Source organism: Myripristis murdjan, chromosome 15 (genome assembly GCF_902150065.1).
Source record: "Myripristis murdjan chromosome 15, fMyrMur1.1, whole genome shotgun sequence".
NCBI lineage: Eukaryota > Metazoa > Chordata > Actinopteri > Holocentriformes > Holocentridae > Myripristis > Myripristis murdjan.
The window spans coordinates 15,307,237-15,332,142 of NC_043994.1; the positions used below are offsets into that span (position 1 = coordinate 15,307,237).

Consider the following 24,906-nt stretch of genomic DNA (forward strand, 5'->3'; position numbering starts at 1 on the left):
CTCTGGTCGATCTGTTCCTCTGTTGTGGCTGAAGTGGGGAGTTCGTCTTTTATATGGGCTTGATCTGACTCGGAGGATCTGTGATGCTGGCTCCACTATATCAGTGAGAACGGTAATGGGCGGAGTTCATCTGCTACTGGAGAGTCAGAAGCAATTTACTGTCTCTCACACAGCTTGAGACCATAGGCAGATAATTATATTAACAATATTTTTGATATATAGAAGTAATAGCTGTATTGTATTACAGTGGATTAAGTCCCTGCTTTATAGTTTTATAGTTCTAGTTCGGATTACACAAATTGTTGAGAAATAATATCAAAGAAAAATATCTAAAATAATGTGTGAATCTCCAGAGATAAGAGCTAGTTGTTGAGGGGATTGGTCATTATATTGCCATGCCAAAATTTCAGCTATACGAATGTTTTCTTCCATGATAAGAGACTATCTGTGCTGATAAATTTTGTTCCTGCATATATGTGCAGGTCAGGGCTGTCTATCATTTGAGACTAAATTCACGTCTATTGATTAAAATGGGTTGACTTGTGTGGAAGGCAAGGACATTTGTTGTGGTATCTCATGCCTGAGGCAATATGTAACACGGGGAAAACAACTGTTTACATTTAGTTTAACTAGTGTTTTCCATTTCACAGTATCGTTTGACCAATCAATATTGCTTTCTTTATCTGAAGAAGCAGTTTCATCACAAACAAGCCAGCATGCAGTTCCAATACATACAGTTTGACATCATATACTGTTAGGATTTTATATCATTTTGAATTGTATCTTTAATAGTTGTCCCATTTTTTTCATTATGAATATGTAAACACAAATGATTATTATATATTATTATATATAGTACAAAGAACTTGCACTGCAAAACTGATGGGACAGCCTGCCTACATGCTGTGGATCTGATGCCCTGCACAAGATAAAGTCACATATGCTCACTTTGCACACTAGATTACACTTTATGCTGCAAGTATGTCTTAAACTGTAAGATCAGCTATCCTTTATACTTTGGGTGAACATCATGACTCCATGTCTTCTACTCTAAATTTTTCTTACCTTTCCAGCTGTTGTGTCTGTGGCTGCTCTCTCTACTGATACATTACATACTTGAGTGTATGAGGTGCTATGGCAAGCCCATGTGGGATGCAGTTCACGTCTGCTTTCTCTCTCTCTCTCTCTCTCTCTCTCACACACACACACACACACACACACACACACACACACACACACACACACACACACACACAGTTCCTGGTGGTTAGGATGCAGGGCCATCTGCCGGCGATTTGTGGGACGACAACCATTTTTTTTTTTTTTTTTTTTTTTTAAGAGAGAGAACAAATTTGCATTTTAATTTTCTAGAGGGCCGACAACAACACAGCTGTTGGAAGAGTGTCAATTTTGTTTTGTACCTCGGAGGTGCACTGCAATGCCCGTCTAAATCTATAGCTAGCAAATAATTAATTATTAATGCTAATTATAGGCATGGATTTTGTTATGTGATGATGTGATGTGATGGATCAACGAGCACAATTCGTGGTTTAAAGTATTTATGAGTATTTCTGCTGCCTTGTGCGTACACCGACAAGAATCAGCTTGTGTCCCCGGGTAGTGTTTACAAGTCAGATGTCTGTCTTATGGCCATTTTGGACGAGTGAAGCCGATATACCCGTGTTATCGCGAGAAGGGATTAGCTCCTTACTGGCTTCCGGTTGGCTGTTGCTGTTGAAGACGACCGTTTTGTTGTTTGTGTGTGGAGCAGTCATTTTGGGAAATAATTGAGTTAGGACCTGAATGTTTACTGTATTTATCGGTCAAATATAACCACACAAAGGTAAGATTATACATTCACCGCGGTTGTTTTTGAGCGAAATTAGTTGTGTAGTTGTAGAAGCGCTGCGTCGCTTTTAGCTAGCGTTAGCCGTCGAACGTCAGGGGAACGTTAGCAACGTCGACGGGAGAGGGCCCAACGCTGTTGCGAGCGTTTCCCCCTAACTATTCTAAGCTAAATCTAAGAAAGTATCTGCTAAATGTTTTATTTTGTGTTTTATTTAGTCCCAAGTGCTTTATGGTTAAATAGTCAAACCTTCGCCACAATAAGCACCGTGTCTTTCGCTTAACTCTTTCGCCATGTGTGCCGTAGTCGTAAACTGTTGGTTAGCCACAATAACTAAGGCTAGTCAAGTTTGTCAGCTAACAAGATAGCCAAACAGTTATTCTGTGTTTGTCGTCGTGCAGATGTCAGACGACCTGGTGAAACAACTGAGCAGCTACAAAGCCCAGCTACAACAAGTGGAAGCTGCCTTATCCACCGACACAGAAAACGAAGACCTTCTGAAACTACAGAAAGATTTACAGGTGTGTGTGTGTGTGTGTGTGTGTGTGACTCTTAACAATTGTAATCACGGCAGGTTTAAGTCACACCACTTGCGGAGCGTGTTGTCTGTGAACATCTGACCCCCCCTCTCTTGGTTTTGTGTCCCCCGCAGGAAGTCATCGAGTTGACGAAAGACCTCCTGAACTCTCAGCCCTCCGATGGTGCTTCTAATGCTAACAGCTCAGATGCAGCTCCTCTGAAGCACAACTGGAAAGTGGGGGACAGTTGTATGGCTGTGTGGAGCCAGGATGGACAGTGAGTGTCACCAGCCTCTTGTCATTGAAAGCACTACACGCAACAGCCTACACTATAGTTTTAGCAGCTTGATCTGTTGCTGATTTAATTAAGACGGGCCTGCTACAGACCTGACTCTGTTCATGGGTTAGTTGCACATCACGCCCCAGTAAGTACTGGCCTAGTCTCAAAATAAACTTGGATGATTGATGTGTTTGATATTTACAAAATCATATGTTCCTGTGGTTTTGTTTTGTTGTGTCATTTGTCCAGGCTGCCTTCTTTACTTTATTTCAGGTGTCTGTACAAAGTCAGTGTAGATTGAGATATCCGTGTTTTTCAGGGGAAGCTTTTCTTATTATTCTTATTATTGTTCAATTTTTTACTACATTAAGTCTACACACTTTAAAGTTGTCCAGGCTAAATACTCCATCTCAGTAAACATGAAGGTGGAGTTGTGTGTCTGGTCTTATTGGCAAGCATCATCTACAGGAAATAATCCCTCAAAAATATGTTGCCCTACAAGTTTTATAGTTTCATCACATCATGTAGTCTAGGTACCCTTGTTGAGAATGCACATGATTACAGGATAGGTTTGAAAAAGCTGGAGTGTCCCGGTGGCAGGGTGTGTACCATTTATCAAGGTGAAGTCCTTACCACAGCAGTGCTGGGTCGATTCAGGGCTAAGCCATTTGCTGCATGTCATCCCCTCTCTCCTCTTCTTTCCTAAACTGAGATGCATCTGTATTGTCCAAACAGCAGTGCCATGATAAACTGAGTGTTTTTGTTTGGTTGGTTGGTTTTTGAGTGGATATCAATATAAGATTGAAGGTTAATGAGTTCTCTTTGATGTGAGGGCACTGACTCAATAATTATCTTTGTCACATTGTACAGGAATACTGTAGTTTAATATATTTGCAATATTGTTAATATTTCATGTATTGGGGAAAAATGCAAGAGACCAAACAGAACTACATTTGATTTGAGATGTATATTACTGTTTCAATGTAGATTTTTTTTTTCTGCAGAAAAGTATCTATCCCTGATGAGGTTGCAGTGCAGGCAGCTAGTTGTCCAGTTATTTGTGTTGCCTGATATATACTGGCTTGCAAGCTCACTGGCTCACTTCAAGTGTGTGAATTCCTTGAGCAGAGATTACAATGTAAACAAATTCTATTGTAGTTAATATTTCACATTAACTTAAGTCTAAAGTTTTTCTTAAGTAGGGCTGAGTCTTTGACCTGTACTCACCTGCTTACAGACGTGATTCTTTGGCAGGTTGTATGAGGCTGAAATTGAGGAGATAGACGGAGAGAACGGGACAGCAGCCATTACCTTCAGTGGTTACGGAAATGCTGAGGTGCTCCCGCTGCAGAACCTCAAACAGGTGGAAGAGGGGAAACGTCGGGATGACGATGGAATTGGAAAGCCAAAATCCAGGTACAAACAGAGGGTCCTCAATGTGAGAACTCTTAACTTCACTGTTTTTACTCATACATTGCATCACAGTGACAGCTTCAGTATGACAAGGTAAGCTACTATCAAATACTTAAAATGCATACTTGTGTTCATGGTTATAGTGCTTTGTTACTGCTCTCATTCTTTCATCCACAATGTTACACTCTATGGTAGAATTACTGATATAATCTCAGGGTGTAGTTGTCACGTACACTGTGGACTGGATTTGAATGACCTAATTCCTTGTCCTTCTGTCTTTCTAGGAAAGAGCAGATAGCAGAGCAGAGGGAGTACAAGAAGAAGAAAGCCCAGAAGAAGGTGCAAAGGATGAAGGAGTTGGAGCAGGAGAGGGAAGACCAAAAGTCAAAGTGGCAACAGTTTAACAACAAAGCCTACTCAAAGAACAAGAAAGGACAGGTACCAGTTTTGGTTCTTCATACACTGAAGCTTATTTGAGAATAGTATTGGCAACGTCCTTGCACATGGTGCAAATCCAGTGGAGCAAGGGTACACCTGGTTTGATATGTGGACTTCAGATAAAAGTTAGTGCAAGCAATGACTCTGACTTGGGCCTGATGCAGGCCTAGCAGAAAGTCTTGAGGCAACTGGAAAAAATACTGGTCACAAAGTCACATGTTCAAGTGACATTAGGGCTGTGTGATATGAATATATATTGTGCTATGGTGCTATGCACTACACACATGAGCATAGACAACATAAACTAACTGCATAACATACATAATAACACAGCGTAATGTAAATCCTGTGTGGAAGTGTTGCCAAAGCTACGCTGTGCATAACATGGTGTGAGTGTCGCACTTCACCGATCACTAAACACTGACAGCAGTATCATTTTATCAACTGCGCTAATGAAGCAGAAGTCATGGTTGTGTCTACTGAGACAAAAATGGGGCCCTATAAAATCCGTTATTTTTTCCTAAATTCTGTTTTTTTCCATTTTAATTTTTGGAAATTCCGTTTTTTCCGTTTTAATTTCTGGGAATTCAGTTTTTTACCTTTTTCACTTATTTTGCTACCAAAAAAAGAGTGTGTTTTTAATGTAAATGATTAAAATGTTAATGACTAAAATGCACACAAATGAAATAGAAACTACTTTAAATTTATTGAGGTAACAAATAAACAACACTTAATTTATTTAATAATTATGTTGTTATAGCGATAAAAGGTGAAAATGATATGTTATTAATGATTGAACAAAAAATGACAAGAGGATGCATCAGGAGTTATTTCTCCTGAGGGGCGATATTGGGTCAATGCATGCACACATTTAACTTAAAAAATTGTTAACCGAGTGCTGACCATTGTATGTACAGGCTATTAAATTCATATTAACTTACCAATGACGATGTTTAGGACACTGCAGTCTCTTGCATCAGTGGTATCATCCACAACGACGGAGTACTTTTTTTTTTTTTTTTTTTTTTTTTTACCACAGATCTTTTTTAGCACAGAGGAGATACACTATATTACCAAAAGTATTCGCTCACCCATTCAAATGATCAGAATCAGGTGTCCTAATCACTTGGCCTGGCCACAGGTGTATAAAATCAAGCACTCAGGCATGCAGACTGTGAAACAAGACATTTGTGAAAGAATGGGCCGCTCTCAGGAGCTCAGTGAATTCCAGCGTGGAACTGTCATAGGATGCCACCTGTGCAACAAATCCAGTCGTGAAATTTCCTCGCTCCTAAATATTCCACAGTCAACTGTCAGCTCTATTATAACAAAATGGAAGCGTTTGGGAACAACAGCAACTCAGCCACGAAGTGGTAGGCCACGTAAAGTGACGGAGAGGGGTCAGCGGATGCTGAAGCGCATAGTGCAAAGAGGTCGCCGACTTTCTGCACAGTCAATTGCTACAGAGCTACAAACTTCATGTGACCTTCAGATTAGCCCAAGTACAGTACGCAGAGAGCTTCATGGAATGGGTTTCCATGGCCGAGCAGCTGCAGCCAAGCCACACATCACCAAGTGCAATGCAAAGCGTCGGATGCAATGGTGTAAAGCACGCCGCCACTGGCCTCTAGAGCAGTGGAGACGCGTTCTCTGGAGTGATGAATCACGCTTTTCCATCTGGCAATCTGATGGACGAGTCTGGGTTTGGAGGTGGCCAGGAGAACGGTACATTTCAGACTGCATTGTGCCGACTGTGAAATTTGGTGGAGGAGGAATTATGGTGTGGGGTTGTTTTTCAGGAGCTGGGCTTGGCCCCTTAGTTCCAGTGAAAGGAACTTTGAATGCTTCAGGATACCAAAACATTTTGGACAATTCCATGCTCCCAACCTTGTGGGAACAGTTTGGAGCGGGCCCCTTCCTCTTCCAACATGACTGTGCACCAGTGCACAAAGCAAGGTCCATAAAGACATGGATGACAGAGTCTGGTGTGGATGAACTTGACTGGCCTGCACAGAGTCCTGACCTGAACCCGATAGAACACCTTTGGGATGAATTAGAGCGGAGACTGAGAGCCAGGCCTTCTCGACCAACATCAGTGTGTGACCTCACCAATGCGCTTTTGGAAGAATGGTCAAAAATTCCTATAAACACTCTCCTCAACCTTGTGGACAGTCTTCCCAGAAGAGTTGAAGCTGTAATAGCTGCAAAAGGTGGACCGACATCATATTGAACTCTATGGGTTAGGAATGGGATGGCACTTCAGTTCATAGTATGAGTAAAGGCAGGTGAACGAATACTTTTGGTAATATAGTGTATGTTGCTCAAACACTTGGGGCAGGTGAACTTGGCGAAGGCTGCTAACATTTTCAGGTAGGGCTCCTCCCTGTCTGCAGTACTTCTTTAGAAACGGGCGCAGTTTTGTCATCTTTTCCAAGGCGATGTCAGCCTCCGCACACATAGCCACAAAATCCTCAAACTCTTTTCTTGAGTCCGATGACTTGAAAGTAGCAGAGATAATGGACCTCTGCAGAGACGTGGTAGCCTTGCTATTGTTATTGTTGTACTTCTCCTTGTTTTTCCACATGGCTTTTGGACAACAGGTGGTCATCGCATGTATTCTTACGCCTCCAGTTAACAGAATGTTGGCAGAATTTGCAAAACAACAATTCACCTGACACATAAAAGTCACCTGGGAACTGCTCGGCTCTGTACTGAGGGGTTAGTGTCAAGTTTCTTAACTTTTTCGCCGATGAAGTCTGAAACTTTTACAGCCGCTTCGCCATGCTTTCATTGTTTTGAAGCGGGAGGGGCAGGTGAAACGACTGGAGCAGTGTTGCCAACTTCTCACTAAGGAAAGTAGCTATTGGCTGTCCTAAAAGTCGCTAGAAGTCGCCAAATGACGTCATCACCTAATTTGCATAATTGGCAATTTGCACGTGATTGTACGTTCCTATTCCACACAAAAACGCATCCTAAAAGCATTTCATTCAAAAAATAGGAAAATGCCCGTACACAGCGACAGTCGAGGTGCCGGTAGTGTGGCGAAGGAACAAACTAGGAGAGAGAACCACATATAGTGGAAACATACCGCACACTGGACTGTGTCATGAGGATCTTTTATTTAAGTACAGAGCAACGCGTTTCGCTGGTGGCTTCTTCAGGCTCAGCATTTCATTCAAATTATGTCAAATTCGGCCATATTCCGTGTTTAAAAATAGATTCCGTTTTATTTGTTTAATTCCGCGATTCCATCCGCGATTGCGAAGCAATATTTTGATTTATTTCTCACTAGGAATTCAGCGACTCCTTGCAGTCTGTAGAATTTGTGGATGAGCTGGCAACATCAAAACAGATTTGCAGTCCTCATTCGTTGTAGCTGGTTGATGAGACATGAAAACTGGCATCATAATGTATTCAACATCCAGCACAAAACATGGAGGTTGCACAAAAAAGTCTAATGAACCTAAGTAGTCTTGCATCACCCTGCGTGCAGTTACAGTTATGTTGAGGTGCAGGAAACCTCGGCAGCGGCCTCTGCAGGAGCCACACACACCTGCGGTGTAGCTGTGGTGGCATTGTGACAGAAAAGCAAATGGCCTAGCTAACTGATTGAAGAAGTGTCGCTCCATATGGTGCATTCACAGCGCTATTGTTGCCTGGGAAAAGATGTGCCAGCATTTACTGTTGGATTGAAAATTTGCACCAAGGTTCCAAATAAAAGCAAACAATTATTAAATACCTTTTTATTTGTCAAGTATATAACTGAAAATGTCAGAACAAATTTACTAAAAAAAAGTGCTATATCGTGATAAATATCATTATCGGGATATGAAATTGAGGTCATATCGCACAGCCCTAAGTGACAAGGTCTTCTGCTTCCTATGTTGACCAAATAAATGCAAAAAGGAAGTATGTCTGTAATTTACACTGCAGAGCACACTTAACGTAAATTTGCTCATCTTCAAAATATTCTTGCAAGTGAATGTGTTGCTGTCTTGACCATTGATATACCACCGCAATGTTCCATCACTATATGGGGTAGTTTTATTAAGTTAAGCTCCATTTTATGAGTGAAGTCACTGCTGTGTCTCTTTAGTAGCTAGTATCTATCACAGTGGGGACCATGTGATAGATGCTAGCTACTAAAGAGACCCTGCACAGAAACTGTACATTTTTACTGTTTTCACCACAGTAAATTATTGCGGTACATCTTGGTTATCTCACCATGGACTGTCAGTAACTTAATAACGAGCTGTTTTGCTGCCTTGCCATCTGTGTAAGTGATCAGATGCAGTTTCATCTTAAAGTCAGAACTGGGCTCATGCAGACCTTGAAAATCATTTAAATGGTGTAGATATTAGAAAAATAAAATAGAGGAGGGATGGCCTCAAATACTTAATTTTTTCATAAGAGTATAGCACCCTAATTTATCAGTATGCTTTATATCAACAACTCCCATTATGAGGGAAAGTGGAGAAGTGCTTGTTTAAAATGAAATATTTCACCAGGTCCTCTTGACTTGAGAAAAACACGTTAAAAAAGCCTCTGTGGTATCTAGTTTTGATCGCTGCCATATTGTCCTCAAAACATGGTATTGTTGGCTCCTTGAATTTAACCAACTAAGACCTTGACAGCTGTTGAGAAGTCCTTGACTTTTATGTCCTAGTGAGTATGGTAACCATGTTGTCAGACCCACCTAAAACCGTAGCTTTCGTAGGGCTCCAGCTGATGTTGAAGCTGCTCACTAGTTTGCTTTCTAGAGTAAAGAGCACTACACCACTTTAACGGTTTGATTGTGATATTGGCTTCAAAATTCTAGATATGTCAAAAGACATCAGCAAGATTTAAGCCAGCAAGGTAAATGGCTGATTGTTTGTCATGCTTCCTGATGTTGCATAATGCAGTGTGCTGTGGGTCTGGAGGACCATTTGTTCAACAGGTCACAGTCCATTCATTGAAATGAACTATTTGCTGTTGGTGATTAAGTATTATAGTACATACTTGGCAACAGACATGTAACCTCAAATTTATTTTGGATTCTTGTTACCTATTAATCTTGAAATTTTTGCTCTGTTTTGCAGGTGAAGAGGAGCATATTTGCATCTCCAGAGAGTGTAAATGGGAAGGTGGGAGTGGGAACATGTGGTATTGCAGACAAGCCTATGACCCAGTACAACGACACATCAAAATACAATGTCAGACATCTAATGCCACAATGACCTGATATACCCTGTAAATAACCCTGCTGTATACTATATGTAACAGTGCTTTCCATTGTGTTTATACATGAATTAAAGGATAATTCTCAGATTTTTCAACTTGTGCCCAATTTTCCCACCTTTTGATGTCCAAATTACTGATGGGGACAGAAATTTTTGATTTTTGATTTTTTTTTTTTTTTAATCCCTATTAGTCATTTGGATTCCAAAAGGTGGAAAGATATGACCCAGGTGGAAAAATACCAGAATTATCTTTAAAGTTTCTAAAGTAAACAAGCTTTGAAAGTAAACGCTTGCACACCATTGGTTGAATTATTGATGTAGTTTTCTTATATAGTATGTAGTAGAAAAACGAAATTCCAAACAGAAGATATTTTCCCTGCAGTGGAACCAGGGCACCTGTTATGTAACAGGAAATGGTGTTTTGGATAGTTATAGGTTAAGACGTATGTATTTGGATGCCATGGAAACCAAATACTTGCAAAAATTTGTACAACTATACAAAATTATCCTGTTTGTGTTTAAATTTGAGTCAAGATTTTGCAGGCTGACTTGGATTTTAAATGTTGACCAGTTCTTTTGATGTCTGTGTAGTAATAATGGTGATTTAAAAGCAGATATCAAAAGGCTGAATTTACATTTCATTTTGTATATATAGCAGTGAAATAAATGTCAGTTTTGTTTTCAGATTTTTTTGGTTGTTGCTTCTGTTTCATTTTGAAGTGTTTATTTTTCCATCATGAAGTTGTTGTTCCAATAGGTGGCAGTAAAGGCTTGTCCCATTGGCAGTAATTTCATATCATGAGCAACATGTCAATGCTAGTATTACAACCCTCATTTTCCCCATAGAGATCAGGGATGATTTTGGCTTCTCTGGTTTGAGATGTGATATTGTTAATGCAGGAAGTGATTCATTGATATCAGGCATTCACAACGTCAACTTATTTGGAACTGAATTTGAAGGCAAGCATTGGTAGGCTAAAAAAGACAGCACCTCAGTGTGGTGTACTTCTGGGAGGTTTATTAAGATTCCAGGGACAATAATCAGGAACCGTAACAAAGTATTAGCAGGGGACCAGCAGCACATGTTTTGCAAAAGTCACCTTGGATGGCTGATTAAGCACAAGAGAAAACATTCTGGGGTGTGCTTAGACACTTCCTTAACACAAGTCTTTTTCATAGTGCATTTTAAAGTTTCCCAAACACAGATGTTGGGGAAAAAAAAGACCTGTAACAAGGAACTTTGTGCAAGAGTCCATTTACCCATGTTAAGACACATTTTGGTGGTGTTGATCTACATAGGACTTGTACCAGGAGAATGTAGATAATGGTCATATATTGAAATGACTTATTTGGTTTCTTGGAGTAGATTAGGTTCGCAGTGCAATTCTGTGGGTCAGACAATTCATTGTTGATGGGACATTGCCAGATGATCACAATTTTCAGTACTTTTCTGCTTCAGTACAAAAATTTACAGTAATAAAGATTGGGGAGTATAAACAAAACCTACTATTCTTTCTGTAGTGTTTGTGGTGTTCATGCTACGGACATTTTTTTTTGAAGACATGTCAATCCAAAGCACATTACAACATGATTCAGAAAGGCTACATTCAATACACATGCACCATAGCTTTTTTTCAACCGTTACAATCATTTTTTTTTTTAACTGCTGATTAATAATAACCAATATAGCCACTCTAGCAAGTAGAAAACTAGCAAACTTCAACTTGGTGTTGGACGGACAGAAGTATATGCCAAACACAGCCAACACTAAAGATTTGACAAAACTAGGTGTTATTGCTTGAGCCTTGTGCTTGGACAAGTGCAGGATAGCTTATTACTTTGTAAGTAAAATGAAACTGAATTTGCTTACAGTTTGAATGAGGTGTGTTTGATTGTTTTAACAAAATGCCACAGAGAAATACATGAAGCCCATCTTGTAGCACTGCAGAAGCTAGTGGGGATAATATTAAGTTCAGTAATACTGGTAAACAATGTGGTAAAATAATGAGAAAATACCTTTTAACCGCAGAGTATTTTTTTTTTTCCATTTTTTTTTCCATTCAAGCATGACCAAGACCTAGCTACAATTAAATATATCAAAAATAAATACTACACATATGATAACCATATGTAAAATAAATTAGAGTAACATTGGGTGGATGGAGCCACCTGTTTGGATAAGACTATTTTAGTCATGAAGAGGGATGCCGAGTGGCTCTAGGATGACTGGTTCCTAAAGCAGAGGTTCTAGAAATGTAATAAATATCTTGGAATGCAGATATCGTAGCCCTTGCCACTGGCTTGTTCGTTGACAAGAAGTGCTGTTTGGATATGGAAGGTATATCCACAGAAAAAAGGGCAATTGTTTTTACAAGGCAAATGGAGCAACCTTTCACAATGGTGAGCTTCTAGCTGGTATTGGGCTTTTTTTTTTTTTTTACGCTGGTTTCAGGAGATCAACTTGACTAAAGGTACAGTTGCCATTTCAGTGTTGGATACTGTGTGTGTTTATGGTTCCTCTACAGGTTCATAAAAGGATCAATATGGAATGCAGGGATAGCTGACTGAAGCAGATTATGGGGAAAAAAACAGACTTTTAAGTGACTATTTAACTTGAAGCTGCAACTTCGGAAATGAGGATTTTGTATATTGCCAGAATAGTTAAACATGAGGCTCACTATAGTAGAAAATGTCATTTTCAGCTTGTAGAGGAGCCACCTGGTTCTTGGTTGAAGACCGTTTTAGACATTTAGATTCAGTTGAAGTTAAGGCTGGTTCTTGGGTGAGGGGTAGACGTTTCATGCTTCAGGTACAGGTGGGATTTAGGCTGGTTCTTCTTGAGGAGACGTTTCGCTTAAACTGCAAGGGCGAATGGAGCTGTAGGCTGGTACTTTTAAAAGGTGAAAGCCATGTAAGACTGCAGCTGAAGTGAAAGTATAGGCTGGTGCTTTAAGCAGAGAAGGCCAGTTTTAGACTGCAAGTGGAGTAGCCCTCATCACTGACTGAGCTCTGCCGGCTGCTGTGGTCATCCAGGTCACTAGCACCACTGGTGCTTACACTGTCCATTTCTCCATGGGAGAACTCAGTGCTTTCCACATCCACCTCAATCTCCTCTGCACAAGCACAAAGACAAAAGCAAAATACAATTGAGTGCATTTAAAAAAGACGTCAAACATACTCTACAGCCAGTGTGTGATGTTAAGGAGCCATACTATAGTAGTTCCTTATTTTCTAAATGAGGGGTGTCAAACTGGTGCCATGGAGGGCCAAGAGGATGCAGGTTTTCATTCCAACCGAAAACTCCACCAGGTGATTTCACTGATTGGTTCCTCCTCTCTGCTTGAAGTAGAGGTAATCAGTGAAATCACCTGGTGGAGTTTTCGGTTGGAATGAAAACCTCCAGTCTCAGTTTGACACCCCTGGTCTAAATTGTACTACACAACTTAGGTTAACAAAAAGGTTTAGAAACACATTACAAGGAAACATTACATGCACAACTTAAGGAAATACAAAAAAAGTATGGTTATGGTGACCAAAGCACTTGCGTTTCCTCTTAGATCAACAGTAGAGGCCCTGATTTGGAAACTGACCTCTGTCAGACTCTGAGCGATCAGAGTCCACCCGGGAGCCCAGGCTGTCCATGCGGACCCTCTCTCTTTCCCCAGATGTCTGCAGGTGGGCTAGCTGCCTCTGCAGGTGCCTCTGCTCCCTCTCCAGGTTCTCCAGCTGGTGCTGACTCCTCCGGTCCATCTCTTCAAGTTTCTGAAAAGAGAGATGCCTCAGCGTTATTATCTTATTGTTATACACATGAAAACTCCTCTCAGACATTAAGCCTCTTGTTATCACCAGACTATTGATGAGAGCATAGAAAAACTATGCAGTGGGGTGATGCTAACACATAGTTGTTGCTGTCGTCATGCATGACAACCTCCGTGCCTTCCAACAGATCATTAAACTAACGAGAGCAGCAAGTTGCTGGTTGTATCCTAGAGAAACAGCTGAGCTGAATGCAGCAGGACAGAGGATGCAAATGGAATATGAATGGATGGAGGAGGCAGGGTAATTGTTTAAAGACTGTCGATATATGAGCATGAGTAAACATGAGCCTCAGCCTTTTTCACATTTGGCACAAAAAATCATTACTCATAGCTCTCCCAAACTATGTTAGAACCTCTCCATTGTGTATTTATAAGAATGTACACAAACTGTTCAATAAAAGCATCTCTGGTTTAGCAAACAATCAAAATAAACAAAGTCCTGCAGAGACACCTCAGCGATTATATGGGTTTCCAATCACTGATATCTGGCCATGCAATGAATAAAAACTGATTCATGCAACTGTTGCAGCAAAATAAATCCTGGCATTGTACCCCTGCCTATTAAGGAACAGGGTTTCCTGTTGGTAGGAAAGCAAGGACAACTGGTGTCGTGTTTATGCAGCTTTCTAAGCTAAGGCAAATTAAGACTAGCAGCCAATACATTCGCTTGAGCTCCATAATGGTATACAAATAACAAATGGAAATATGTTGGCATTATTGTCTGTAACAATAACTGCTACATATTTAACAACTGTGCACATTCCAGCTGAACAGACCAAGGTATTTTCCAATAGGTCTGAGATATATGGCCTCAGGTCTTGTGAAACTGAAAAGAGGAACCAGTAACTTCCCTGGCTTACATGCCTTAGAGGTGTCCACCAGTTTAACAGCTACACACAACAAATGAACAATTGCACAGCTTTGAGCCTCTGATCTTCTTGTCATTTCATTTGCAGTTAAGAGGAATAATTGTACATCTAAAAAGCTTCATGTGAAAGTCAGCCTCAGTTGGTTGCCACAACTACCCCAGCACTCCAGTGGCAGGAGGTCTAAAACAAACCTTTTGTTTTTTTTAAACCAATGCAGCAGTCAGTGGGACAAAAACAATTAAGCAATAGCAATTAAATCAATATGTTTTTTGATAATAAAGTTAGAATAGTTCATTCAGTTTCTTCTAATGTCTTGCCTCAGGGTAGTTATGCTGCGATATTTGCATGAATATAAGCACATGTAAAGGGGGTCTGCCTACAAGTTCTTATTCTTAATATTGAATGCAATGAGCAAGTAAATATTAATTTGTTTTTATACTGATATTGAATTCACACTAGCTTTACAAACTAATGGTATTTACATTAAACATGAACTAGCTGAATGCATGCAGGGCCATAAGCAGAATAATACAAACACGTATAAAGGTACTAAAATAATGCAACTATCATTGTAATTTCAATTTATGTCTCTAAGCGTCCCATCAGGAAGATATTTATGTATCTACAATTTGCTGAGTAGTAATAAAAAATTCCACTTTTAGAAGTTATTGGCTTGTTTTCCTCCAAATCCTCTTACATCAAATTACACTCACAGAGGCAGTGAGCAGTGAGAAGCAATTCTTAAAGATGAGATTATAGTTAAATTAGGTCCTGCTTGGAATGTGCAATCATTGTGGAAACAATGTGCAGAAAAAGAACCGCACTTCAAAATTCAGAAAATGTCGAGTCATGTTTGTAGGGCTATGTAACTTCCCTGATGATCAAGGGCACATTCAGTTGCCACATTTTGACTCCGACATGACGTTCTCTCCACACAAGAGAGAAAGGCACCAGGCCATTGTTAATTTGTGAGGCAATGTGAGCCGGCTTGTCCTACAGTCGTGTGCTTCACCACGATTCCTTCCACCGTTTTACTGTGCAAAACACAACAGAGCCGTATCCACAAAACCCACTCCCTGGGCTTTAGCCCGGCCAGCTGAAAGTCATTGGGTGACGTCCACTTTGTACATTATCTCCCCTTGAGCTAAACTCTCATTGTCTGTTGCCAAGATCACTGTCACATTTCAGTGTTGATAAGTCTTCAGCCATTTCACACTGCAGTAATCACGAGTGCCACAGTCTCACGTCTTGAACCCTTTCATGCTACAGAATAATCCACATCCGACTCACCCTGATGGTCAAATTGGTCCAGTTGGATTTCCATTTCCAACCATCAGGGTGAGCCTGGGCAAATCTGGGGCAGCAAGGACCAGTGGTCAGTACAGATTATCCTTAAGCATGTAACGACTCATGGTTCAAGACCTGTTTGAGGACTCGTCAAGATGGAAATCGGAGCGCGAGCCTTGCAGCAACTAATGTGAGTTACTTTTGAGAGAGGAGCTAGTCTGCCACCACCAGACTAGCAACAGCATCACATCACCAAAGTTTGTGTCTGCGTTGGGCGATCTATACTCATAGATGCTGTTTTAGTTACTTTTTTTTTACTTAAATGTCCATTTATGTTCATCTCCTCTACCCTTCCTGTACCTCCTGTATCAAGCGTTCCAGGGTTCCTTTTTTGTAGTGGATATCAACTTTATTAATGTGTTTTCTTCAGTTGTCTCTTCAGTTGCATGAGCATTAGTACATGGCCTATAGAAGTGATTAGTGTCTCGTTTTAGTGAGCTGTGCCTCATCCTCATCCTCATTTGTGTGATGCCCTGTCTTTTCCACAACATGCACACCTGTCCAATGACAAAGAAAGAACTTACTCAAGATTAGTAATTTAGCCTGAACGGTCTTACGTTGAGCACGACCTGAACTGTCTTATAGTCTGACCTCAGCTTAAGCAAAGAGCCAAAACAAACACAGATGTAATTGTCACCTCTGCCACAGTGGGTCCCTTTGCTTGCACACTTACATTAGGTTCAGTAGCTAATTATATGTAGCCTGCCAAAGCACAGAGAGAAGGCCAAAGAGCAAACATGCCTGCCTCTTTTCATCCTTTTCATCTGTGTCCTCTCATCACTCCATCTGTGACAAATGATCATTCCACAAAAGTGTTTCGAAAGATTGATTAAGATGTCTGGCACAGTCATTTAGGAAGCCGCTGCACAGCTTGGTAGCTCTGCTCCACTGGAACTTTTTCCCACCTGAAATCTGACCACAAAGGAGGATTCCATACTTCCGAAAGTCGATGAGCTCACCTCTGAGGTTACCATTAAGCAGCCTGCTGTTGCCAACCAAGACTCAGCTGGCAAATTTACCAACTGTGGGATCTCTGCTGGGACCCACAGCTACACGGTGCATCTTGGCCTCAGAGGTTGCTATCAAGTGTGCACTAACAGCAACAGGATCAGAGCAAGCTGCAACACATGCTACAACCTGTGTACCAGTGCAGCCTCTTTCACACAACTTGGACCCCCACAGCTTAACTTAATAGAGAAAAATGAATTAACATAACATGGGGGACAAGGGAATGATATTAATTTTGATCAAATGAAATGAAAACAGAAATGAGAAAGAAACCAAGAGGCAGAACTAAGGAGAAATAATATTACTAATGTTATCTTTCCATTATACTCTCAACTAAGAAAAAATGCCTAAGAAGTGGCAAAGAATCAAGACGATCTTGACCTTTTTCCTCTGACTCTGAGGACGACATGCCCTAAATTCTCAAAGGAGGACCCTTAAGTCCACTGAGATGCCTTCCTTACACAAATAACACTACTATCAACTACCAACAGCATAAACAACTATAAACAACTATAAATTCCATTCCTAGTGTTTATACAGGGTCAGCTACAATTACAAAACAAGTGGGAATAGTATCGTGTGTCTTTATCAATGGATAAATTTTCATCAAGCAGCACAGACTAAATTGACATCCTAATACACTTGGGAATGTATAGAATTTCAAAATCCATGTGGATTTCAGGCTAAAACTGTTCCTGAGTATTGTCAATGTAGAAAGTGATTACACAGTGATTATGCCCGATGGATGTACTTTGATAACTGATACAGTGTGTGGACACTACAGTAGGTTGTACCATGAGTACAGTGGATCTCGGAGTCATAGCTAAAGTAGTCCAACACAATTCTGCTTTGGAAACAGTGCAGGTCCATTAACACTTAATGCTTGTGCTTTTGGGAAACTATGCATTTACATTACACCACTGCCATAGAAATAAATCCTGGTGTGTTAGAGTCACACTCTGTGGTACTGTAGATCTACAATGGCTGTCAATATGAAATTAAGTGTATTCTTACTCTGGAGAGTCAGTCAGCTGTTAAAACAATTGATTTAAGGGGTGCCCCGGTGGCTCATTGTGTAGAATACATAGCGTGTACTAGTGAGGCTAACTTAGCCACAGCCGCCTGAGTTATAATCCAGCCGCTGCCCTTCACTGCATGTCATCCCCTCTCTCTTCCCTACCTTTCCTCTCTCAACTATGCCTGTCTAATAAAGCAGAAATGCCCAAAACATATCTTGAAAAAAGAAAAAAACAATAGATTAAAATGGTCGAGTTACAAGTGCACATTTGCTCTTGCTTTGTGGCTATTTTGATTTGAAACGCCACAAATAACTGTGGATTCATAATCAGATATCGCACTGGAGTCAGCATAGTGACTGAATGGGTACACTGCTTTAATCACTAACAATCAGGAGAAGAAAGGAAGTTTTGCTCCATATACATTTTTGAGCTGTTACTCTTCGACTATAAAAGTCAGATCATAAGTTTATGTTGCTAAAAGCCATGCTTTAAAGTGATTGAGTGAAAAATTATAAGGCTACTTTCCCCACACTGTCTCTGTCAGATATTATAATGTGCACACAGGAAAACAAAGGAGAACAAACAGCTACTCTGGTAATTGACCAGTATTCACACACTAGTGCTTTTTCTTGGAGCACAGAGTCAGCATCATCAACAACAACTTGCATTAACCCCTGATCATAATGAAAAAGGTGCATTTATGATCAAGCGAATGGTGCTTTGGATTAGCCCACCTTGATATGTGCTTTGGCCTTGTTGAGCAGTCCCAGTGTAGTGTGCCGACTGCAGTCTGGTCCCAGAGGTATGAGGGACTTCAACCTCTCCAAACACAAGCGGAGATGTGCTCGTCTGTGGGGGACAGGGACACGCACAAACAAGGCCATTTGTTTACAGTTCCTGCATACATGGGAACATTTAGAACATTCCAGTGACATTCCGGCAGCATTTGCATTATCTAACATCCTGCATGTGGAATGGTTTATGGAGAGCACTTTTGCACTATAAAACAAAATCTTTTATTCTCGGATTGCCTTATTTATGTCCCTCTGCGCTGGTCTTGATCGGTTCTCGCTGGCTATCCATTTTGTGGTTAGGAATATAATAGTCAAGGCATGCAATTACTTGATTTATCTGTTTATCTATTTATGTGTTTACACCAGCTGACTGATGCACATCCTGCAGTTACATGTGGATCGGTCTGGCCCCAGCTTTAAAAGCTGCTGAGGTCAGCCTGATACTCTGTTTCTGATCCACCAAGGGCTCCAGGCCTGTGGTCTGGAAGAATGGACATTCTGGCAAATGACAGTCACTTCCCTTTCATATAATGGAGAAATATGTAGGTCAAGTTGTGTCATCTCCCCTCTCTGCATTGGCCACCATTTTGCAATAAAAAAGTCCAATACAAAATAAGCCTTCCTATTTCAGAATCCGTCTCCACACCAAGATTTTCACAGACAGTGGAGATAAACCGGGCATTTAATGTTGGGAAAGATGTGCCTTGAAGTTTGATTTTTTTTTTTTTTTTTTTTTTTTTTTATTTAAAGCAAAGGCCCAGCAGCAATATTGACTTGCTGCTATTAGATTTGCAGCTGAGAATCTCTCAGGAAGGAGCCTTGTTGTCTGGAAACAGGCAGTTCGCGTTTGCTGACTGGGAAAGTGTCTGAATGTCATCCTGCAACAGTGCCGCCGCTGCTGCTGCTGCTGCTGCTGCTGCTGCTGCTGCTGCTGCTGCTGCTGTGGCTGGATTACATCTCCCTCTCATTTGCCTTGCAAAGTGGACACTTGTATTCTACACAATAGCTGACTTTCCAAGCTGTTGATAAAATACCTTATTTGAAGTCCAGCGGTGATAATAAGCTGATTTATAGGCCTACACCCCATGTCAAAATGGGATGATCACCATATTTAGTATCGTGCCAGGATATGCAGTAGGCTGGAGAATGTTTTTTGGTTCCATTTTGACACAGCTGCCTCTTGACATAAAGTCACTGTGAACCTCATATTTTTGACACCAGTTTACAGCCGTGAAAATACTGTATTCCTACCATCCTGTATGAATTTTGCATGTCTTTATATTGGATCTGAAATAAGCATATCGATTGGCCTGACTTAAGTTTACATTTTAACAGCCAATGTCATGTCTCTCAACGTGTCTTTCAAGAATGTCTCTATCTTCTTTGTCAAACATGTATAAATCACCATATGAAATCAATTTTGTACTCACCTATTCTTTTCCAGTTCATTGTGTGCTGACCTGTTGAAAATAAATAAATTGCACTGGTCTTAATCATGGAAAATAAAACACAACACAATCTGTGTAATTTAAAGACATAGAAAATGCAATTGTTCTGGGTAAGTAGCTCAGTGATATCTGATAATGTGATAATGCTAATGATCATGATGCATGATGATATCATATAAAAACAAATATATTGCGCTATTTGTGAAAACAAACACATGAATGATAACCATATTTGTATTTATTGACAGTTTGATCAGGAATTTATTTAACCTACCTATTATGAATACTGTCCATTTTCTTATTTTTGAACTTGCGTTGTTTCTGATGATGATGTGCAGTTTGAGTTGAGGGGTATGTTGAAGCATATCCATGTTCACACTCTGGCAATGAAAAAGAAAAACAAGATTAAATACTTTGTGCAATAGACCTTTGTGACAGCAGTCTTATTGACATGAAATACCAGGTAAACACAGGTTATATAATGAAACTAATTAGGCTCTGTCCCATTTAGAGCAGCGGGGGCTTTCCAGCGAGCCAGCATGCACTACAGCAGCACCCTGACTCTGTTAAACCTGAATGGACCAGAACATTTCTTGCTATCATTGGCAAAACCTGTGTTTACCCTACTATTTCATGTCAAAATGGCTGCTGTGAAAAATGTCTATTTGGGAAATAAAAATGCTTCAAACAAAATGATTCCCAAAGCACTGGTGTCATATGAGAAACCTGACCTTCATTTAGCCTGAATTTCAAATCTGAATACGTGACCAGTGGCCACACATTCCTGGAATTATATTTAAAAGAATTACAATTCAATTTAATAGGCAAGCCCTCTCCCAAAATATCAGTCAGAACTATAAATGGAAAGTTACACATTTTTTCAGTGATTAATCTCCATGATGCATTAATTTTGCAGCATGTCCCATGAGTCTGCATATCATTATGTCTCATTCAGTAGCCCACATTAGTGGAGGCCTGCTATTAACACATCTCAGAGAGGATGGCTTAATTTAGGCCAAACCAGTACAAATTGGTGGGGAACCAATTTCCCTGCACCAGATGCACATTTACACTCTTCTCAGTCAGATCATTTTATTCTATTGTATTCTATTTTATTATATTCCTTGTTAAAAAATTAAAAAAAAAAAAAAAAAAAAGACTACATATCCCATCAACCCTCTCTCAGCTCGACCCTATACGGCCGACCCAGTAACATGCGACGTTAGATATGGACGTAAACGCGATTGGGTGTCTGCAGTGACTCTCGCGCTGGGAACAGGAGTCTAGACCAATCAAAACCTCCCAATTTGTTCCATGTGGAAACCATGTGAACAGCAGATACAAGGAAGCGCAGACTGCCTCAGAAAATGATAGCTGATCTTTGAATTGGAAATTTCGCTTGAGGGAAAAAAAAAAAAAAAAAAACTAAATCTAACTTGCCAGTTGTCTCATCTGCACGCTCCTTGAATGTCATATTTTCCCATCACATCATTTTTACAGATTGCGCCCGGAATTGCACATATTTCCTCATCTTGAAATTAGTTACAATAAAGTAGAAGAGGAAATTAAAGTGAAAAAATGAGCCTCACAATAGCCTGAAATTAGACTGTATAAACCTCAATATGCACATACACACATCTGAATAAAACAAGACTAGACAATAACATGCTTTTCTAATTAGCCATCACATAGGCTGCAAATCAGCAATATAAACCAAACGGTGGCAGATTATTTCTAGACTCTATTGTTGGAGAAACATATTAAATTCCATGTCCAAATCCATGTTATTGCAACCTGGGGCTCTCAACAGTAAATTTAACCATCTTCTGGGTTTTATTTAAATTGCAGTGTTTCACAAATAATGTCAAATAACGTTGCTCAAAAGCAAGTGAAATATTATTGGTTGCTGTCACGGCAATTCATCTGTCCGCTGCGCGTCTTTTGTCGCCTTCGCTCCTATTGTTGTCTGCTCGGCGCATTACGTGTTAATATCCCGAGCAGGAGCTGTTTACTTACTTCCGTTGTTCTTCTCGATATTTTCAAGGTAATTTGCCGCATCGAGCAGCACTTGCACGTTTTTCATGAAAGTGCCAATTTGGTCCATTGCGGAACATTTGGAGTATAAAACGTCGTTGAAAGAATAGTCGGACATCTCTCTAAAATCCTGCTGGTCGATGGACGCATCAGACTCCGAGAGGACATCTTCAGATTTCAGCTCGCTGTGCTGCCGCATGTACTTTACCATTTTCCCCCTTAGATTGACGGTCTTGGGCAAATAAACGAATGAAAATGCTCTCCTTGTCCCGGGTATGCACTGAGCGGATGACTGAAATGAACTAGGCTGGATGGAATTGCAGTCCTTAGCCTCAGCCACTTGCCCTACTTGGTGGATAATCCCTCCCACTAACGCATGCACATTGCATTCATTATCAACAGTGCCATAATAAATCCTCATTATCCATACTGCAGGAGGGTAACAAATAACAGTTATTAGATAGCCATAATGCCCTGTGACATGCAGGGGAAAAAAACTTTATTCTTGCACTTCATCTGCGTTCTTTCTTCATCTGTCTAATGCAATGCCTCATAACAATGCTGCATCATTTCAGTTTGAGGTAAAATGGATTAATGATAAAGTGGGCCCGGTGAGAGCTCCTTTTCAGATTTACACACAGTTATGTCTGGGGTGAACAGACAAAGCCACAATGCAGCAGACAGTATGAGGGCTGATCAATAGTGCAACCTGAATATCAGCGACAGCGTCCGGGGTTGGCTTCAGTTATAAATATGTAATCACCTGAGGCTGTAATCACCTTGTGCTTTGGACCCTGGGACATGATAAAAACACAATTATAACACTGATAAACTTTTAATTTGAGTTTGTGATGTGACACTAACACAGTAGTCATAGTCAGGAGCGATTCAGAATGATCCTCCTTACATACTTATCCTTGGTCTTGTCTATTTTTGCCTCAGCTGCATCACTGTTACCACTGCTGCTCTGCCACTGTCACAGCAAAAATTACAGATGTTGGGTTTCAAAAGCCAGTTAACCACATGTTTGACCTATGCAGCAGAAAATATACAGTATGTATTTTTTTAATGCCAAAATGAACATGAGCCCTAACTGGATGCAATTCCAAGTATCCATATGTGTGCTTGTGTGTGCTCTCGTCGATCACTTTACTTGCAAAGTTCATTGTAATAGTGCTCCAGTCAGGTAATGTGTCCCGAATGGAATGTGACGTGGGACTTGGAGGTTGATTGATTACTCCCCCCAAAGTCATGAGCTTTTAGGATTTCCCTCTGGAAGTGAATGCAATACATTCAAAAGACCCAAGAGGCGACTTTGAGATTATTTGCTCACAATAAATCCATTGTTTTCCCAAGCTAGCGCCTTTCTTGAAGTCTCTTTTTGTCACTTAAGCTCCTTCTGTGTGGGCTGCCCCAGTTCAAAGACAATCTAAATGCGCATAGAGATAACAAGGGAATCTAAGATAGCAGTAAGTCAGGGAAATTATTTTAATGCCAGAACGAGTTGGCTTGTTTTTCCAGGCTGTGTAATCCTTTGGGGGGCGCCTCAGACCCAGCAGACAACAGCGTGTGTGTGTGACACCACAAAATGACCATAAATTATTTCACCATCTACCGCTCACCTTTTTATATTATCTGCCCATTGAAAACTAACCTTGAAATTGAATTCACCACGAGCTGGATGGTCCATTTCTGTTGTCCCTTTGACTGATTAAGAAGTCATTTTTCCCCAGACTGAGAAGGATGGAGGAGGACAGAGGGTCGAGGGCCTGCTTTAAAGGGGGCAGCCATGCGTGCAAGGCTGTGTTGTGCCTCTGAGACAATGGGTGCAGATGGCTGGCCCGCTGCAGATGTGGCCAGGCCTGTAACGGACGCCTGTGAGAGAGAACACCCTCCCATGGAGTCTATTTCAGCTGCCTGGCAAGGCCTGAGACACAGGGAGGCATTGCTAGCCTAGACACTGAAATACACTCATACAGAAACATATGCAACTGCTACATATAAAATAAATACTCATTTTATATAAACAAACTCATTTCATGAAGACATGCAAAGGTACTTTATCAAATGAACACATAATTAGAATGTATTTCTTTATTATAGATAGTGAAAAAAGCTTGACTCCTTCCTATGCTATTGTGCAGTGTTTACATTTATGGTAACACTGCTTATCTTGTCGCTGGGGCATGGAGCTGCGTTCCGCTTTATCAAATGACAACATTAATGTAAACCTTATTAATTAAACATCGCCCTCTACTAAAGTCTGGCATTGGCATAGGAAGATTCGTGAACAGAGATAGACATGGGTAGGGTTTTCAATGAGGGTTAAAAGGCGACAGTGTTTCAGCAGGAAAGGGCCCATCATGTGCTGCTGCCTGCCTGCGCTGCACACTGATAGCGACAGCATGGAAAGCTGACCCACTGCAGGTTGGTGTAGAATGTGACCCCAACTGGAGTAATCTGAAAAGCCTGAGGATTACACCAGTGGCTCGGCTGTCACACAGGAGGCAAAGTCACACTGTGTATGTGTGTGTGTTTGTGTGTGTGTGTGTGTGTGAAAGAATTTGCCAAACACTGGTCTCACTCAGTGAGGAGTATAAGGCATAATGTGTGTAACTGAACTGAAAGGGCTGTTTTGCATTTTTTATTTTTTTAACTGAAGAAATGAACAAAGATTATATATGAGTGAATTGCACAAGTAGCTCACATTTGAAAATGAAATCTATCTATTGATTTGCTGCTCTCCTTTAACATGTCGGGCAGGCATTGTGCAGCCGTATCCTATTGTTTTAACACAATAGCTGCACTTTGCCCCGAGGTCACAGCAGAAGGACACTCCAGCCGGCCCAAGT

General features: G+C 40.6%; 2 protein-coding genes across 3 annotated transcripts; one reads left to right on the forward strand and one right to left on the reverse strand.

Annotated features, from left to right (window-relative positions):
- Positions 1-1,685: 1,685 nt before the first annotated feature.
- On the forward strand, positions 1,686-10,406 carry smndc1 (survival motor neuron domain containing 1). The gene is made up of 6 exons (XM_030069862.1): positions 1,686-1,843; positions 2,248-2,367; positions 2,499-2,641; positions 3,899-4,060; positions 4,342-4,495; positions 9,577-10,406. Exons 2-6 carry the CDS (start codon positions 2,248-2,250, stop codon positions 9,712-9,714), a joined length of 717 nt encoding a protein of 238 aa, XP_029925722.1. The 5' UTR covers positions 1,686-1,843; the 3' UTR covers positions 9,715-10,406.
- Positions 10,407-10,715: 309 nt separating this feature from the next.
- On the reverse strand, positions 10,716-22,401 carry LOC115372179 (max-interacting protein 1-like). 2 transcript variants are annotated; one of them, XM_030069861.1, is made up of 6 exons: positions 22,037-22,401; positions 20,301-20,400; positions 20,003-20,038; positions 18,513-18,627; positions 13,308-13,479; positions 10,716-12,830 (listed from the first exon to the last, which is right to left on the reverse strand). In XM_030069861.1, the coding sequence occupies exons 1-6, from the start codon at positions 22,263-22,265 to the stop codon at positions 12,667-12,669; spliced, it is 816 nt and encodes a 271-aa protein (XP_029925721.1). In that variant the 5' UTR covers positions 22,266-22,401; the 3' UTR covers positions 10,716-12,666. The 2 variants fall into 2 exon arrangements, with proteins under 2 accessions (XP_029925721.1, XP_029925720.1); XM_030069860.1 differs by having other exon boundaries at positions 20,003-20,032; positions 20,295-20,400; positions 22,037-22,399.
- Between the last annotated feature and the right edge of the window lie 2,505 nt (positions 22,402-24,906).

What these genes read in the sequence shown, in the direction of transcription:
- smndc1 (XM_030069862.1), top strand. Translation starts at nt 2,248, where the DNA reads ATGTCAGACGACCTGGTGAAACAACTGAGCAGCTACAAAGCCCAGCTA. An exon ending in AACTACAGAAAGATTTACAG is followed by an intron (nt 2,368 to 2,498) that starts GTGTGTGTGTGT and finishes TGTCCCCCGCAG; the next exon opens with GAAGTCATCGAGTTGACGAA. An exon ending in CAAAGAACAAGAAAGGACAG is followed by an intron (nt 4,496 to 9,576) that starts GTACCAGTTTTG and finishes TCTGTTTTGCAG; the next exon opens with GTGAAGAGGAGCATATTTGC.
- LOC115372179 (XM_030069861.1), bottom strand. Translation starts at nt 22,265, where the DNA reads ATGGTAAAGTACATGCGGCAGCACAGCGAGCTGAAATCTGAAGATGTC. An exon ending in TATCGAGAAGAACAACGGAA is followed by an intron (nt 20,401 to 22,036) that starts GTAAGTAAACAG and finishes TTTCATTGCCAG; the next exon opens with AGTGTGAACATGGATATGCT. An exon ending in AGGCCAAAGCACATATCAAG is followed by an intron (nt 13,480 to 18,512) that starts GTGGGCTAATCC and finishes CTCTCTTTTCAG; the next exon opens with AAACTTGAAGAGATGGACCG.